Raw genomic sequence first — 15,717 nt, forward strand, 5'->3', positions numbered from 1 at the left:
CACATATGTTACCCATCATAATTGTGGGGTGGGTGGATAGGAGGGAAGGAGCTTGGAAAACAGCCCCACAAACCTCAGATTCCTTGTTCTGATCTATAAAAGGTAACGTTCCCAGTCACACCTTCAATTCCCTATCATTACAGTAATGGGCTTGGGATCCCATGCAAGAAACCTCCAGTTGCCAAAGTTGCCTCTACTGCTGGAAGGCTATGATTAAAACCACACATACACACACTCTGATTAGTTAGTGGGCATATATATTATACCAAATACATATGGTGAAAATATTTTCTTAAAAATAAATGCTGGAGAGCCTAATGCTGAGAAATGAACAGAGAGAGAAGTGACATACATGTTGTTTTTCATTGGGAAATGGTTGGCAGTGCTTCCATTCAGCTCACACAGGGTTTTGGAGACTGTTTCATACCATATGGCATATTAAACACAATAAACATGTTCACTTGGCAGTGGGGGCATGACAAGGAACATCAGAAAGCACCAATAAATGAATAACTTTGCCTTCGTGTAAATAAAACTTAGATGGTTATGTTTTAATTCCCTGATAACTTCTTATCTGGACACAGCCATTTATAATCATGACTGGTATGTGATTTCCAGCAGTGTAGATTATAGAATAGTTGAATGATTTATTATTATTTGTATTGCAGTAGCGCCTCTGATCCTCAGTCATGGCCTGCTGTGCGAGGTAGTATACAAAGAGAGAACAAAAAAGGTGGTCTTTGCCCTAAGGAGTTTTACAGTCTAATTGGTTAAACTTCTTAAGCACTAACTAAAGTTACTCCTGTGAACATTTATTTTAAACTTCAAGTGTGAGTTCCCTTTTAAGCAGGTTACTATTTATTTGATCTGTTAAATCCCAGCTATACCGTATGCATGTCTGTTATGTGAGAGCAGTTGCACTGAATCTTTTGTCCTTATTTCTTGTAACATTCACCACGTCTCATCTGTCTGTTTTTCACCCGCTTCATCATATCTGAACACCTAAACGTCAGATAATGGGCCAAATTCTCTTCTGCTGTAAACAGACTATTAGAGGATTTGGTCCAATGACTAAATCTTCCTCCCACGCCCACACAACCCCTCCAACAACCTTTTTTGACTATTTAAAACATGCACTATCCTGCAGACATACTTTGATTTTAGGTTATTCACGGGCATCTTTTTCACTTACTTGGACTATCTTTTAGGGCCAAATTAGAAGAGAAAATTGAGATGAATAGATTCTTCTAATTGCACTTTGACAGTAACCTGTTGCAAGCAGGAGGGATTTCCCATTTCTAGGAAAATCCAATCTTATCCCTTCTTGAAGTTTGACTGTACTGGTAATGCAGATAACAACCAACCAAGCCTCAGCCTGAGCTTTCCACCCAGGTATGGTTGTTCCTAAGACTCTGGCTCAGACCCAAGTTTGCTTTGTTCTTGAGAGAGAAGCTGTAGCCCCTTTGATTCAGCTAGATCCAGGTGGGATATTAGATGTTGAGTATGACTCAGCAGTACTTGTGTGGCATTTCAGTGTTTTCCTTTCTCTTTCTTAACTAAGGCCCAAATTCATGGACCCAATATACAGACAGCTTAGGAATACACAGCCTGGGCCAGGGAAAGGAATCCTTACCATAAAGTTGTGGAATAGCTGTGGGACTCTTCCATGGAGACTGCATAGCTGAAGTAGCTTGCCATAGCCCAGTATCCCCTGATTGAACGGTAGGACAGGAATGCCTGCACAATGGAATATCCTCTGTCCTGGGTCCCCTGTGATAGGAGCACAAAACGGATGGTGCAGAACTCTTGTGCAAGACCTAAAACCAAATTCCCACCTTTCCTTTGTACAGAGAAATCACAATGATTCTGGTGAAAAGCTGGGTTTGCTCCCGAAATTCAGATTTACCATACTTATCTTCAACTCTTTACAGTTTTGCTCAACCTACTTCTCTATCACTGCTGGGCCCTTATATTCCTCCATATTGTGTTCGTATGGCTCCCTTTGTCTCCTCCCATTCACTCTTGTTTTCACTCCTACACACAATCAGATTCTCACTGCTTCTTTCTCTCTCCTTCATATCCCTTCCCAAAACACTTTTTTCATTGCCTGCCCTCTTTCTTTGCCACCATCATCTTCACATCTTCTGTTCCTGAGATCAGAGCCAAATTCTGTGGTGGAACTGGGAATTCAGGGCATTGGTGTTTTGGTTGAAACATGGCAAGGAAGTAGCATTCCACTTTTCATACAGCCCTGTTTTTCCACCAGTTGGAAAAAGTGCCAATTTCAGAAAAGCCAGAGAGATGGAGGAGCAGACTATGAAGGGGGTTGAAATGACAGGTTCACAACTCCAAGTGAATATAAAATATACATCCAAATATCTCTTCTAATTGCATGTGTCCAAGCAGCACGAGCTCTTGGGTTTCTTTGCAATGCTCACAGATGTTGGCAATGCAGGAATCTAGAAATTGGTGAATGCTGAATAGCGCTGCTGGAGAAATGCACTACTAGAAAGTCTAAAACCTCTTTTTTTGAACCACTGGGAAGCATAACTTTTTTTAATGTAGCCAACAGTGCTGCGCTTGGTGACGTTAGAGGTCTGAACTGTGATCTGTTTTCAAGTGAAAACTTTCCCTATTTGTTCGGCTTTCTTTTTAAAAACTGTTACTAGGAGACTCCTCTCTTCTGACACACTTAACTTGCCAAAGTGGCAGCTGCCAAACTTTACCAGCTGTGAACTATTAATACATTAGTAAATTGCCTGAAGCTTTTTATTATTGGAGGGTGGCTTTTATGCAAAAGGATCCACTTAAAATCTCTCCATCAGGATGGGATCTGCATCAAGCAACTGAATGAAGAATTTCAGTTTTTAATCCCCACAATTTGTGTGTGTGTGGGGGGGGGGAGCTGTCTTTTTGCAAGCTGACGGTACCATGAGATTTCTGTGTGGCTATTAAAATGCCTGGCATGTATCATCGGCAGGACCTGCATTCATATGGTGCTTTTGGTACTAGGGCAGGCGGCTAATACAGAGCTTTCCATCAGGATCTAACTGCAATTACACAAATCTTACCACCAGCGCTCCATGGTCTCAATTAACATACAGAGTGCTCTGAGAGCATTGGCTCTGATGTGTCATACAGCCTTATTATTGTCAGGTTGTTTGGAGCAGCACATCCTACGTCAGCGTGTTCTTTCTCTGCTGCAGTGTAAGACTTGGTTGGCAGGGGCCTGCAGGATGGGGAAGAGAGGAGGAGTAGGGGGAGGCTGGAGAATTCATCTGGAGGGAGTGGGATGGCCAAGGGCAACAGGGACTTTTGTCTTATGTATGGTACCATTTTGGATTTAACCTTTATTCAGTGAAATAATGAACCTGCTGGGCCCAATTCTGCTCTGTTTATACAACTGTCAGTCCAAGGTTACACTGAGGACAGTGATGCTAATTTAGAGTAAATGGGAGCAGGATTTGGGCCAGTATGTCTCATTTCTTTTTGATCCTCTGTCTCTTCTTTTCCTTCCATTCCTTCACCAATAAGTGGTATCCTTCTTTCCTCTAGCCGCTTTTTGTGTGTCTGATTTCTTCTCCTTTCTTCTGCCACCTCTATCTGCCTTCCTTTTCCAGTGGTGTTTTTTCTCTCCTTTCCTCATATTTTCATTTCTATCTTCCCCCTTAATGTATCTCTTCCCAAAATTTAGTGTCTCACTGCTTCCTTTCTTTCCTACCCCTTCACTGTCTCCCTCTTTCTCTCCTCTCACTTGCAGTGGTGCTGGGACAGTTTTTATAGTGGGGGTGCTAAGAGTCATTGAACCAAACCGTAAACCCTGTATATAACTGAAACTACTTCAAGCCAGGTGGTGCTGCAGGACCACTAGTTCTAGCACCTATGCTCACTTTTTTCCCATTTTTGAGGATCCACTTTCCATTCCCCCACCTATTCAATCCTGACTCCTCCATTTACTCCTGGACACTTTTTTTTTTTTACTCACTCCCTCATGGTGCTGCATCAGAGAAAACTAAGGCTGGAAGGGACCTCAGTCATCAAATCCAGCTTCCTGTGCTAAGGCTGGCCTGTAAACCTAGACCATCCCTGACTGGTGTTTGTCCAACCTGTTTTAGAAACCTCCATGAAGGGGATTCCACAATCTCCCTTGGAAGACTATTCCAGCATTTAACAACCCATATAGCTAGAAAGCTTTTCCTAACAGCGAACCTAAAACTCCCTTCCTCCAGATTAAGATCATTACTACTACTACTTCCTTCAGTGGACATGGAAAACAATTGACCATAGTAATCTTTATTACAGCCCTTAACACAATGGTTCTCAACTGTGGTCCACTGCTTGTTCAGGGAAAGCCCCTGGGGCACCAGGCTGGTTTGTTTACCTGCCGCGTCCGCAGGTTTGGCTGATCGTGGCTCCCACTGGCCGCGGTTCGCCGCTCCAGGCTAATGGGGGCTGCGGGAAGGGGCGCAGGCCGAGGGGCTTTCCCTGAACAAGTGGTGGACTACAGTTGAGAACCACTGCCCTAACATATCTGAAGACTGTTAACAGGTCCCCCATCCGTTGTCTTTTCAGAAAACTAAACATGCCCAGTTTTTTTAACCTTTCCTTAGAGGTCAGGGTTTCTAAATCTTTTATCATTGTTACTGCTCTCCTCTGCACACTCTTTCCAATTTGATCCAATCTTTCCTATAGTGTGGGTCCCATAACTGGATACAGTGCTCGAGCAGAGGCCTTAGCAGTGCTGAGTAGAGTGGGACAATTAACTCCTGGGTCTTACCTACAACACTCCTGCTAATACATCCCAGAATGATGATATCCTTTTTGACAACTCCATCACATTGTTGACTTCTATTCAATGTGTGGTCCACTATAACACCCAGATTCTTTTCAGCAGTAATATCCCCTAATCATTTATTCCCCATTTTGTAGTTGTGCATTTGACTTTTCCTTCCTAAGTGTAGTACTTTGCACTTATTTTTGTTGAGTTCAGGCTAAGCTTCTGAGTTGTCAAAGTTGTTTTTGAATTCTAATCTTGTTCTCCAAATTGTTTGCAATCCCTCCCATATTGGTGTCATCCACAAATTTTATAAGCATGCTCTCCACTCCATTATTCAAGTCATTAATGAAAATATTGAATAGTACTGGATCCAGACCTGCCCCCCGTGGAACCCTACTATATATGTCCTCCCAGTTTGACAGAAAACCATTGATAACTACTCTGAGTATGGTCTTTCAACCAGTTATAGTACTTTATAGTAAATTTACCACTTTATAGTAAATTCATCTAGACCACATGTCCCTAGTTTGCTTATGAGAATGTCCTTTGGAACTGTGTGAAAAGCCTTATAAAATCAAGACATATCATGTCTACTGCTTCCCCCATCCACTAGGTAAGCAACCCTGTCAAAGAAGGAAATTAGGTTGATTAGTATGATTTGTTCTTGGCAAATCCATGCTGGGTATTCCTTATAACCGACCATCCTCGAAGAGCTTACAAATTGATTTAATAATTTTGTTCCAGTATCTTTCTAGGTGTCAAAGTTAGGCTGACTGGTCTATAATTCCCTTTTTTCTCCCCTTTTTAAAGATAGTCACTATGTTTGCTCTATTCCAGTCTTCTGGGACCTCACACGTACTCAAGGAGTTCTCAAAGATAATTACTAATGGTTCCAAGATTGCTTCAACCAGTTCCTTAAGTACGATAGGATGAATTTCATCAGGACCTACCCCTTGAATACATCTAACTAGTTTAAATGTTCTTTATTATGTTTTCTCTTTTTTGCTTTGTGTTCCTTCCTTCTTGTTGGTAACATTAATTGTGTTGAGTATCTGGTCCCCATTAACCTTTATAGTAAAGGCTGGAGAAAAATAGGAATTAAACACCTGAGCCTTCTTGATGTCGTCATTCATTAGTTCTCCTTCACTGCTAAGTAAAGGACTTATGCTTTCCTTCATTTTTTTCTTGCTCCTAATGTATTTCTACAGCGTCTTCATATTGCCTTATGTCCTTTGCTAAGTGTAACTCATTTTGTACCTTAGCAAGTTCTGATTTTGTTCCAATATATCTGATATTCTTTTGTACTCCTCCTTACTAATTAGTCTGTTCCCACTTTTTGTGGTCTTCCTTTTTGAGTTTTAGGTCATAAAAGATCTCCTGGTGGAGCCATATTGGCTTCTTTCTATTCTTCTGATCTTTTGCATCAGGATAGTTTGTAGTTGTGCCTTTAATATTGTCTCCTTGAGAAACTGCTAGTTCTTCTGATCTCTTATTGCCCTTAGATTTTCTTCCCATGGAACCTTACATACAAGTTCTGAGTTTGTCTGCTATTTTGAAGTCCATTATCCTTTTTCTGCTGCTCTCACTCCTTCCTTTTTCATGATCACTTTCACCCAAATTGCCTTCTACCTACAGATTTGCTACCAGTTCCTCCCTGTTGGTCAGAATCAAATCTAAAGTAGCTATCTGCCAGTCCTTCAGAGTCTCAATGCGTGGATGAGACGATGGTGTAGAGAGGAGGGGTTTAGATTTATTAGGAACTGGGGAAACCTTTGGGATGGGGGGAGCCTATACAGGAAGGATGGGCTCCACCTAAACCAAAGTGGATCCAGACTGCTGGCACTTAACCTTAAAAAGGTTGCAGAGCAGTTTTTAAACTAAGAGATGGGCAGGGGGGAGCCGATTGTTGCAGAGGCGCACGTGGATCGGACAAAGACTTCTTAGTGGAGAGTCTATTGATAGAGATTCTCTAGGTTTTAGTCAGGAGGAAGGGATGGAAGAGGATAAAGTATGGGCCAGATCAGATGAGAAACATTCACATAAAGAATCTGACACATCACAAAAGGGCAGGCAAACAATGACCAAGTTTTTAAAGTGCTTGTACACAAATGCTAGAAGTCTAAATAATAAGACGGGTGAACTAGAGTGCCTTGTGTTAAAGGAGGATATTGATATAATAAGCATCACAGAAACCAGGTGGAATGAGGACAATCAATGGGACACAATCATTCCGGGGTACAAAATATATCAGAAGGACAAAACAGGTCCTGCAGGGCTGGGGAGTGGCACTATATGTGAAAGAAAATGTAGAATCAAATTAAATAAAAATCTTAAATGAATCCACATGTTCCATAGAATCTCTATGGACAGTAATTCCATGCTCTAATAAGAATATAACAGTAGGGATATATTATCGACCACCTGACCAGGACAGTGATAGTGCCGATGAAATGCTAAGGGAGATTAGAAAGGCTATCAAAATAAAAAACCCAATAATAGTGGGGGATTTCAATTATCCCCATATTGACTGGATACATGTCACCTCAGCACGAAATGCAGAGACAAAATTTCTCGATACTTTAAATGACTGCTTCTTGGAGCAGCTGGTACAGGAACCCACAAGGGGAGAGGTAACTCTCGATCTAGTCCTGAGTGGAGCACAGGATCTGGTCCAAGAGGTAACTATAACGGGACCGCTTGGAAATAGTGACCATAATATAACAACATTTAACATCCCTGTGGTGGGAAGAACACCTCAACAGCCCAACACTGTGGCATTTAATTTCAGAAAGGGAAACTATTCACAAATGAGGAGGTTAGTTAAACAGAAATTAAAAGGTACAGTGACTAGAGTGAAATCCCTGCAAGCTGCATGGACACTTTTCAAAGACACCATAATAGAGGCTCAAGTTAAACGTAAACCCCAAATTAAAAAACACAATAAAAACTAAAAAAGAGCCACCATGGCTTAACAACCATGTAAAAAAAACAGTGAGAGATAAAAAGGCATCTTTTAAAAAGTGGAAGTCAAATCCTAGTGAGGTAAATAGAAAAAAGCATAAACACTGACAGATTAAGTGTAAAAATATAATAAGAAAAGCCCAAAAGGAGTTTGAAGAACAGCTAGCCAAAAACTCAAAAGGTAATAACAAAATGTTCTTTTAAGTACATCAGAAGCAGGAAGCCTGCTAAACAACCAGTGGGGCCCCTGGATGATCGAGATACAAAAGGAGCACTTAAAGACGATAAAGTCATTGCGGAGAAACTAAATGAATTCTTTGCTTCAGTCTTCATGGCTGAGGATGTTAGGGAGATTCCCAAACCTAGGAGCAGTCTTTTGAAGGTGGCAATTCTGAGGAATTGTCACAGATTGACATGTCACTAGAGAAGGTTTTGGAATTAATTGAGAAACTTAAAAGTAACAAGTCACTGGGACCAGATGGCATTCACCAAAGAGGGGAACTCAAATCTGAAATTGCGGAACTATTAACTATGGTTTGTAACCTGTCCTTTAAATCAGCTACTGTACCCAATGACTGGAAGATAGCTAATGTAACACCAATATTTAAGAAGGGCTCTAGAGGTGATCCTGGTAATTACAGACTGGTAAGTCTAACATCAGTACTGGGCAAATTAGTTGAAACAATAGTAAAGAATAAAATTGTCAGGCACATAGAACATAAATTGTTGGGCAAAAGTCAACATGGTTTCTGTAAAGGGAAATCATGTCTTACTGATCTATTAGAGTTCTTTGAGGGGGTCAACAAACATGTGGACAAGGAGGATCCAGAGGACATAGTGTACTTAGATTTCCAGAAAGCCTTTGACAAGGTCCCTCACCAAAGGTTCATATGTAAATTAAGTTGTCATGGGATAAGAGGGAAGATCCTTTCATTGATTGAGAACTGGTTAAAAGACAGAGAACAAAGGGTAGGAATAAATGGTAAATTTTCAGAATGGAGAGGGGTAACTAGTAGTGTTCCCCAAGGGTCAGTCCTAGGACCAATCTATTCAACTTATTCGTAAATGATCTGGAGAAAGAGGTAAACAGTGAGGTGGCAAAGTTTGCAGATGAAACTAAACTGCTCAAGATAGTTGAGACCAAAGCAGACTGTGAAGAACTTCAAAAAGATCTCACAAAACTAAGTGACTGGGCAACAAAATGGCAAATGAAATTTAATGTGCATAAATGTAAAGTAATGCACATTGGAAAAAATAACCCCAACTATACATACAATATGATGGGGGCTAATTTAGCTACAACTAATCAGGAGAGAGATCTTGGAGTCATCGTGGATAGTTCTCTGAAGATGTCCACGCAGTGTGCAGCGGCAGTCAAAAAAGCAAATGGGATGTTAGGAATCATTAAAAAAGGGATAGAGAATAAGACTGAGAATATCTTATTGCCCTTATATAAATCCATGGTACACCCACATCTTGAATACTGTGTACAGATGTGGTCCCCTCATCTCAAAAAAGATATACTGGCGTTAGAAAAGGTTCAGAAAAGGGCAACTAAAATTATTACGGGTTTGGAACGGGTCCCATATGAGGAGAGATTAAAGAGGCTAGGACTTTTCAGCTTGGGAAAAAAGGAGACTAAGGGGGGATATGATAGAGGTATATAAAATCATGAGTGGTGTGGAGAAAGTGAATAAGGAAAAGTTATTTACTTGTTCCCATAATATAAGAACTAGAGGCCACCAAATGAAATTAATGGGTAGCAGGTTTAAAACAAATAAAAGGAAGTTCTTCTTCACTCAGCGCACAGTCAACCTGTGGAACTCCTTGCCTGAGGAGGTTGTGAAGGCTAGGACTATAACAGGGTTTAAAAGAGAACTGGATAAATTCATGGAGGTTAAGTCCATTAATGGCTATTAGCCAGGATGGGTAAGGAATGGTGTCCCTAGCCTCTGTTTCAGAGGGTGAAGATGGATGGCAGGAGAGAGATCACTAGATTATTACCTGTTAGGTTCACTCCCTCTGGGGCACCTGGCATTGGCCATTGTTGGTAGACAGGATACTGGGCTGGATGGACCTTTGTTTTGACCCAGAATGGCCATTCTTATGTTCTCCCAGTACACCATGCTGGCTGAGAGGGTAGGGGCTGGTATTGTCCCCATTCCAAGCTGATATTCCTTAACCAGTCTGGATGCCTTAGTGCTTAGTCTGCCACATACTGTAACCACTTGCCCTTTGCAGCCGCTTCTGGTTCAATTTAGCATCTGAGGTTCTGATTTGTCAGAGGTGCTTAGCACGTGCACTCCCATTGACATCAGTTGGAGTTGTGGGTACCATCGCCTCTGAAAATAGCCCTAGTGTGCATTTTAGGCTGCACTCCACAATGCATCACATGGTAACAAGCTTCACTCAAACTGAAGAATCAGCAAAGGGCCACAGATTTCCCATCTCTGCAATTTTCTGGTGATGGGGTTCAAATGCAGTGGATTTGCAGGTGGAAATTTGACTAGGTCTACAGTCCCCTGGCAGCCCAGGTCCCAGAACTGCAGTGCTGTGAATATAAGCTTAATCCACAGCATTGGTGGAATGAGGTCATATGAGAAATTTACCTGCAGGTCTGTTATGCCAGTCAGTTGTAAATGGTCTCTGTAGTGTGTGTCCAGTCATGGTACAGTACAAGATTATTTTGTATCTGAGACCACAGCTTTGGTTCCAGTATTGGTCATGGCTGTGATAGAATCTAGGAATTTCTTGACTATAAAAACAACTGAACCTAACTGGATAATCTCAACAGTGGATTTAACCAGTTAATCATTTTGAAGCTGCTTTATTTTTAATAACTCTAATGCCTTTGATCTTCTATAATTTCTGGGTACTTGTCTGTAGCCATAAACAACAACAGTTTTTAAAGATCCACTACAGAAGGGAAAACAAGATCAAAACAGCAAGCAGCCCACAATGAACTTAAAAGAAGTTAACTGTACCAGCAGCTTAATAAGCAATCTGGAAATCTAGGGTGGATCTCCTTTTAAAAAAAACAAACCCCACACCAAACACATGCAATCCATCTTTCTCAACTGGAGAAACCTAAAAGATTTATGGCGCAACTACAAGTTTGTGGTGAAGACTTCTTAATCACATGGTTTATTATGAGGTCTAAAGCTGACATGGTATAACTGAGATTCCATTTTAATGAAGTGTTTAATTACTGCAGGCAATGGTATTCACAGTATTTAAAGGCTAGGAGCACCTGCTAAATCTCCAAGGTCTTTAGGGGCAAAACTGTCTGTAGTATAAATCTGTAATGGTTAAGGAGACTCACAGCTCCAGAAAAACCCATTCTACATATACTGAACTATGTGATCTGAATTAACTCGCTTTACTCATCATTTACCAAATGTAACCTATAAAATCTAGCATGCATTTTCACTGTATTGTGAAATAAGAAAGATAAAAGAAATGGGGATAGATACTTGTATCACCCCATAACTTATCAACTTGCAGTAGCTTGCTGATTGTGCACTTGAAATTAATGTAATTCATCACAGTATCTTTCTTAATTACCATCAATCTCTTGTTTTCCTTTTGTATGTTTTTTTAGAGATCTCTTTAAAGAAGAATTGCGTTGTAATGAATTGTTGGTAAAGATGATAGTATATTAAAATAAAGTCCTGAAGATGCAGAGCAATAGCAAGTATGCAGAACATGTATATCTGAGCAACACTGTCTACCTTCACAAGGCTTAAAACAGTTTCTTGGTAGCATAAACACTTTCTATCTATGGATATATATAGGGGCAGATCCCCAGCTGATGTGCTCTCAATAGATCTATGACCATTTATACTAGGGCTGAGGATCAATGGCACTATGACAATTTTCACCAGGGTGAGGATCTGCCCCATAGTTTTATTAATGGTGGAAGTCTGACAAACACAAAGAATTATATTGCTCCATCAATGGTTGCTGTTAAATACGGTGCCCACACAATGGCAACTGGGATCCTGTATTTGGGTGATAACTGTGTTTTAAATGGTGGCTAATATAACTACCTTACTCACTTAATTCTATATAACCTAAAATAGTCACCTTCATAGATCATCAGCCCTTTATAAAAGGATCTCAAATCAATAAATAAGATAAACATCCTGCAAACACAAAGTCCATACTACTCACAATTACAGTATTTTGAATTACATTTCACACTGTTAGAATTATGAGGAAGATTTTTAAAAACATAAGAAGCAGGTAGGTGCTCACTTCCCATTGAGAAATCAATGGAAGTTGGCTGTCTATCTTCTGTTTACAACTTTAAACAATAAGGAGGGTTAGCTTTAATGTGGAATTCATACGTTTTGCCAGATATCTTAATAGTGACTTTCAAACTGTAGTATGCTTTCTGTCACACTTTTCTATCATATAACATTTTTACAATAGAATATGGACACAGGTTAAAAACAACCAATTCCAGTCATGAAGGCAACATACTGGTTACCTTTAACTGTTTGGTTAGCCTTAAAGACTCTAGAGGTCCAATTACATGAACAAGTATCCATAATAAGTATTCTGTAGATACTACCTAGTATATGCAATTAGGTATGTATTTGCTGTTTGTGTGATCTTGATTTGAGTAGTCACAAAATATCCATGACTGAAATTATTAATTCATGTCTTAGCTACCCAATTTTCCTGGTCAAATCTTGCATCCCTCCAAAACTGCGCACACACAAGCTTGTCCACAAAGAGATGGTCATGCAAACAGAGCGCTTGATTGGAGACCACTTTGAAAATGTGCTCCATAGTTTGGAACTAGTTGTGTATATCTGCAGAGAAGCAAATCATGTATAAATGTCTGAAGTTTGTGTGCAGACCAATACTTACACTCTTGTTTCTTCTTCTTTCCCAGTGGTGTTTGATGACTGCAAGGGGAATGACAAGTTGAACTTTGAAGTTTCTAACCCAGACTTTAAGATGGAACCCAATGGATCTTTAGTTGCACTGAAAAATATAACTGAAGCTGGCAGAGCTTTGTTCATCCATGCCCGGTCTGCCCAGGCTGAAGATATGGCAGAAGTTGTAATTGTCGGAGGGAAAGACAATCATGGCTCTTTAAAGGTAATAAAAGACCAAAGTTCACAAGAGAATGTCAAGGAGGGTTGTCGTTTCAATGTAACTAACATATTAAACACTAGACAGCTTTACCTCCTTAAAAGAGAGATGTCATCAGACATAAGAACAGCCATACTGGGCCAGACCAGTGGTCCATCTAGCCCAGGATCCTGTCTTCTGACAGTGGCCAGTGCCAGGTGCCTCAGAGGGAATGAACAGAACAGGCAATTGAGTGATCCATCCCCTGTCATCCACTTCCAGCTTCTGAAAAACAAAGGCTAGGGACACTCAAAGCATGACGTTACGTGCCTGACCATCCTGGCTAATAGCCGTTAATTGACCCATAGTCCAAGTATTATTTTAATATTCTGAACTCTTGAAATTAGGGCTGTTGTATGATATTGCATCACTACATATTTTCTAGGCACCAACAGAGAATTGATAATGCCAGTGAAGGCCAGATATTAACAAAAGAACCATTCATACAAAACAGCCCTTCTGCAAGGATACAGATCAGCTTTGTTGAGAGTAGCTCATAAGAGGCCGAACCCTAATAACCTTACTGGTGCAAACCAATGGGGCTAGACAGCCATGGTGTGGCCCTTACTGAGGATCTGAGAAGACTTACTGTAAACATGTAATTTAGGTCCTACAAATCCTTAACATTCATTAGAAATCGAAGAGTGACATGGGAATGAATTCCAGCCTACGGCTCTTTAATTTTTTAATATGGGTCTCCTATGTCCTAGTGTACATCAATGCCTGTACCAATTATTACCCCACATTTTGCTGTCTCTCCTTTACATGCCAATGATTTTTGTTCCACTTTGTCCATAGAATAGTGTGTCCTTCCTTTTTCACATACAATTTCAACATAATCCTAAAATGATGGGGTGGAGGGCGGGGGAATTGATTGAAGTGTTTACTTCATACGCAACAAAATAACAAAAGAAAAACTGATGTAACCTTCGTTTCTGTGCCATGGCATTCAGCAAGTAGGCAGGCATGACAGTGACTTACAAGATAATTAAGACCGGTACCTTTACAGACCTATAATTTAAAGGAACTCAAAGAAGCCATAATGAGGAGGGTTATAAAGAGTGACTGATCCAGCATCTTATTTCAGTATTTAGACTTTTGGCTGGGAGCACTTTCATTATATTTCCGACAATAGCTATAGTAGTTTAACTTAAATCTTCCATTTTAAAAAAAAAATGGGTTAGCTGTAGGGCTAACAAAGGCTGAACAAACTTTTAAAAGTCAATGGCCGCGGGAAAGGTTTTGATTTGCATTTTAAGCTGTATTGAATGTGAATATAGATTGCCGGGGAAAACAAATGGCATCAGAAAGTTGTTATAGCATGAGTAGAGGTGGTTAGAACATTTTCAACTAAAGGAAATTTTGTCAGCCTTTCCGTTTCAACTAAGGATATGTCTACAAGGCAAGCAGAACCCTGTGGCACTGAGTCTCGCAGCCTGGGTCTACAGACTCAGGCTTGCACTACAGTTCTAAAAATAGCTGTTGTACACATTTGGGCTCAGGCTTTAGAGCCTGAGCTCTGGCCCAAGCCCAACATGAGCCCTGCAGCCTGAATCTGTAGACCCAGGCTATGAGACTCACTGCTGTGAGTGTCTCCTTGCCGTGTAGACGTACCATAAGTCACCTCAAGAGCAAGAGTGACTCTCTCACATGCTACAGCTGGCTAGTTAGGGCACTGGCATGGAATCGGAGAAACCCAGGTTCAAGTTCTTGCTCTACCTTATTCAGTGTGATTTTTGGAGGAAAACTCTCTGGTCTGAAGCAGGGGCTTGAATCTGAGTCTCCAGCATCACAGAACAGGCTATAACACACACTCGCTCTTCCATTTTTGTGAAAGTGTTCAAAACATTTTGTTCCAGTGTGGAACAAAAAAACAAATGTTGAAACCTGGAAGTTTGCCGTGAAATGGTATTGTGCCCTTTAGTCAGCTCTAATTGTGAGACGAGGGATGGGCACAGATCCAAACAGCCCTGAATGCTGCTGACAGATCTGGAGCCAATCTTTGGGGCCCAGTCCCTGTGTGAAAGTCTTGTTCTTTATGAGCCACATCCTGAAGTTCTTACTCAATTTTTATTCAGTCTTCCTGAATGAGGCAGCCCTTCCATTGTCTTCAATAGCAGGTTTCCTGTGAAAGGTATGACCTCAGGATCTGAACCACTATTTTTGTGAGAAACGGGAGATTTCTCTGAGAAGAAAAACAGAGACTGTTGGCATGGGGTATTTATGTGCATGTTTGTGCCCTGCACTTAACTATATCTATCAATGCACGTTGGTCCTCAACTGCTATTCAGGTGGTGAGCTTCTCTTCCTCAGACTCCCAAGCGTACTGATTAATGCTCAGGACAGGTTTAAAAGCCATCAACTTCACTTTATTCATAAATAAAGTTTGATATGAACTCTGGCCCTGGTCCTGGGCTCTGTTCTGGCCACTTTTTGCTGCTCTAGTGGAAGAAAACCAACCTAAATCTGCAGATCCAACTGTTGGCTGATCTCCCCCACACAGGTGGATCCTCAGAGGGTGTAGAGCTATCTGTAGTGTCTCCTACACCTGCAGCCATCAACCTTTTTACAGCTGCTGGTATAGGGGACATGACTGGGAGAAAGGGCTGTGACCAGCGTCCCCATTCAAAATGATAATCCTCGCCTGTAGTAAGGGCATTGGCAACTTGTGGCTGCTTAACCTTGTCTTGGGAAATGATCCTGGTGTAGAGCAACATCAGGATTTGTTTCAGAGTAGCAGCCGTGTTAGTCTGTATCCGCAAAAAGAACAGGAGTACTTGTGGCACCTTAGAGATTAACAAATTTATTTGAGCATGAGCTGCAGCTCACTTCAT

At 40.9% G+C, this 15,717-nt stretch overlaps 1 protein-coding gene across 4 annotated transcripts in view; it reads left to right on the forward strand.

Moving 5' to 3' along the window:
- CDH13 (cadherin 13) overlaps window positions 1–15,717 on the forward strand; it is a 761,603-nt gene that overhangs the window by 238,193 nt on the left and 507,693 nt on the right. For 3 of the 4 annotated variants that reach the window (XM_007059271.4, XM_027821724.3, XM_043526212.1), the window contains exon 3: window positions 12,642–12,850. In XM_007059271.4, the coding sequence (XP_007059333.2) occupies window positions 12,642–12,850 (209 nt within the window). Of the gene's footprint in view, window positions 1–2,599; window positions 2,605–12,641; window positions 12,851–15,717 lie in introns of those variants that run through there. The other variant, XM_043526210.1, reaches the window with a different exon arrangement.

Source organism: Chelonia mydas, chromosome 12 (assembly GCF_015237465.2).
Source record: "Chelonia mydas isolate rCheMyd1 chromosome 12, rCheMyd1.pri.v2, whole genome shotgun sequence".
Lineage (NCBI taxonomy): Eukaryota > Metazoa > Chordata > Testudines > Cheloniidae > Chelonia > Chelonia mydas.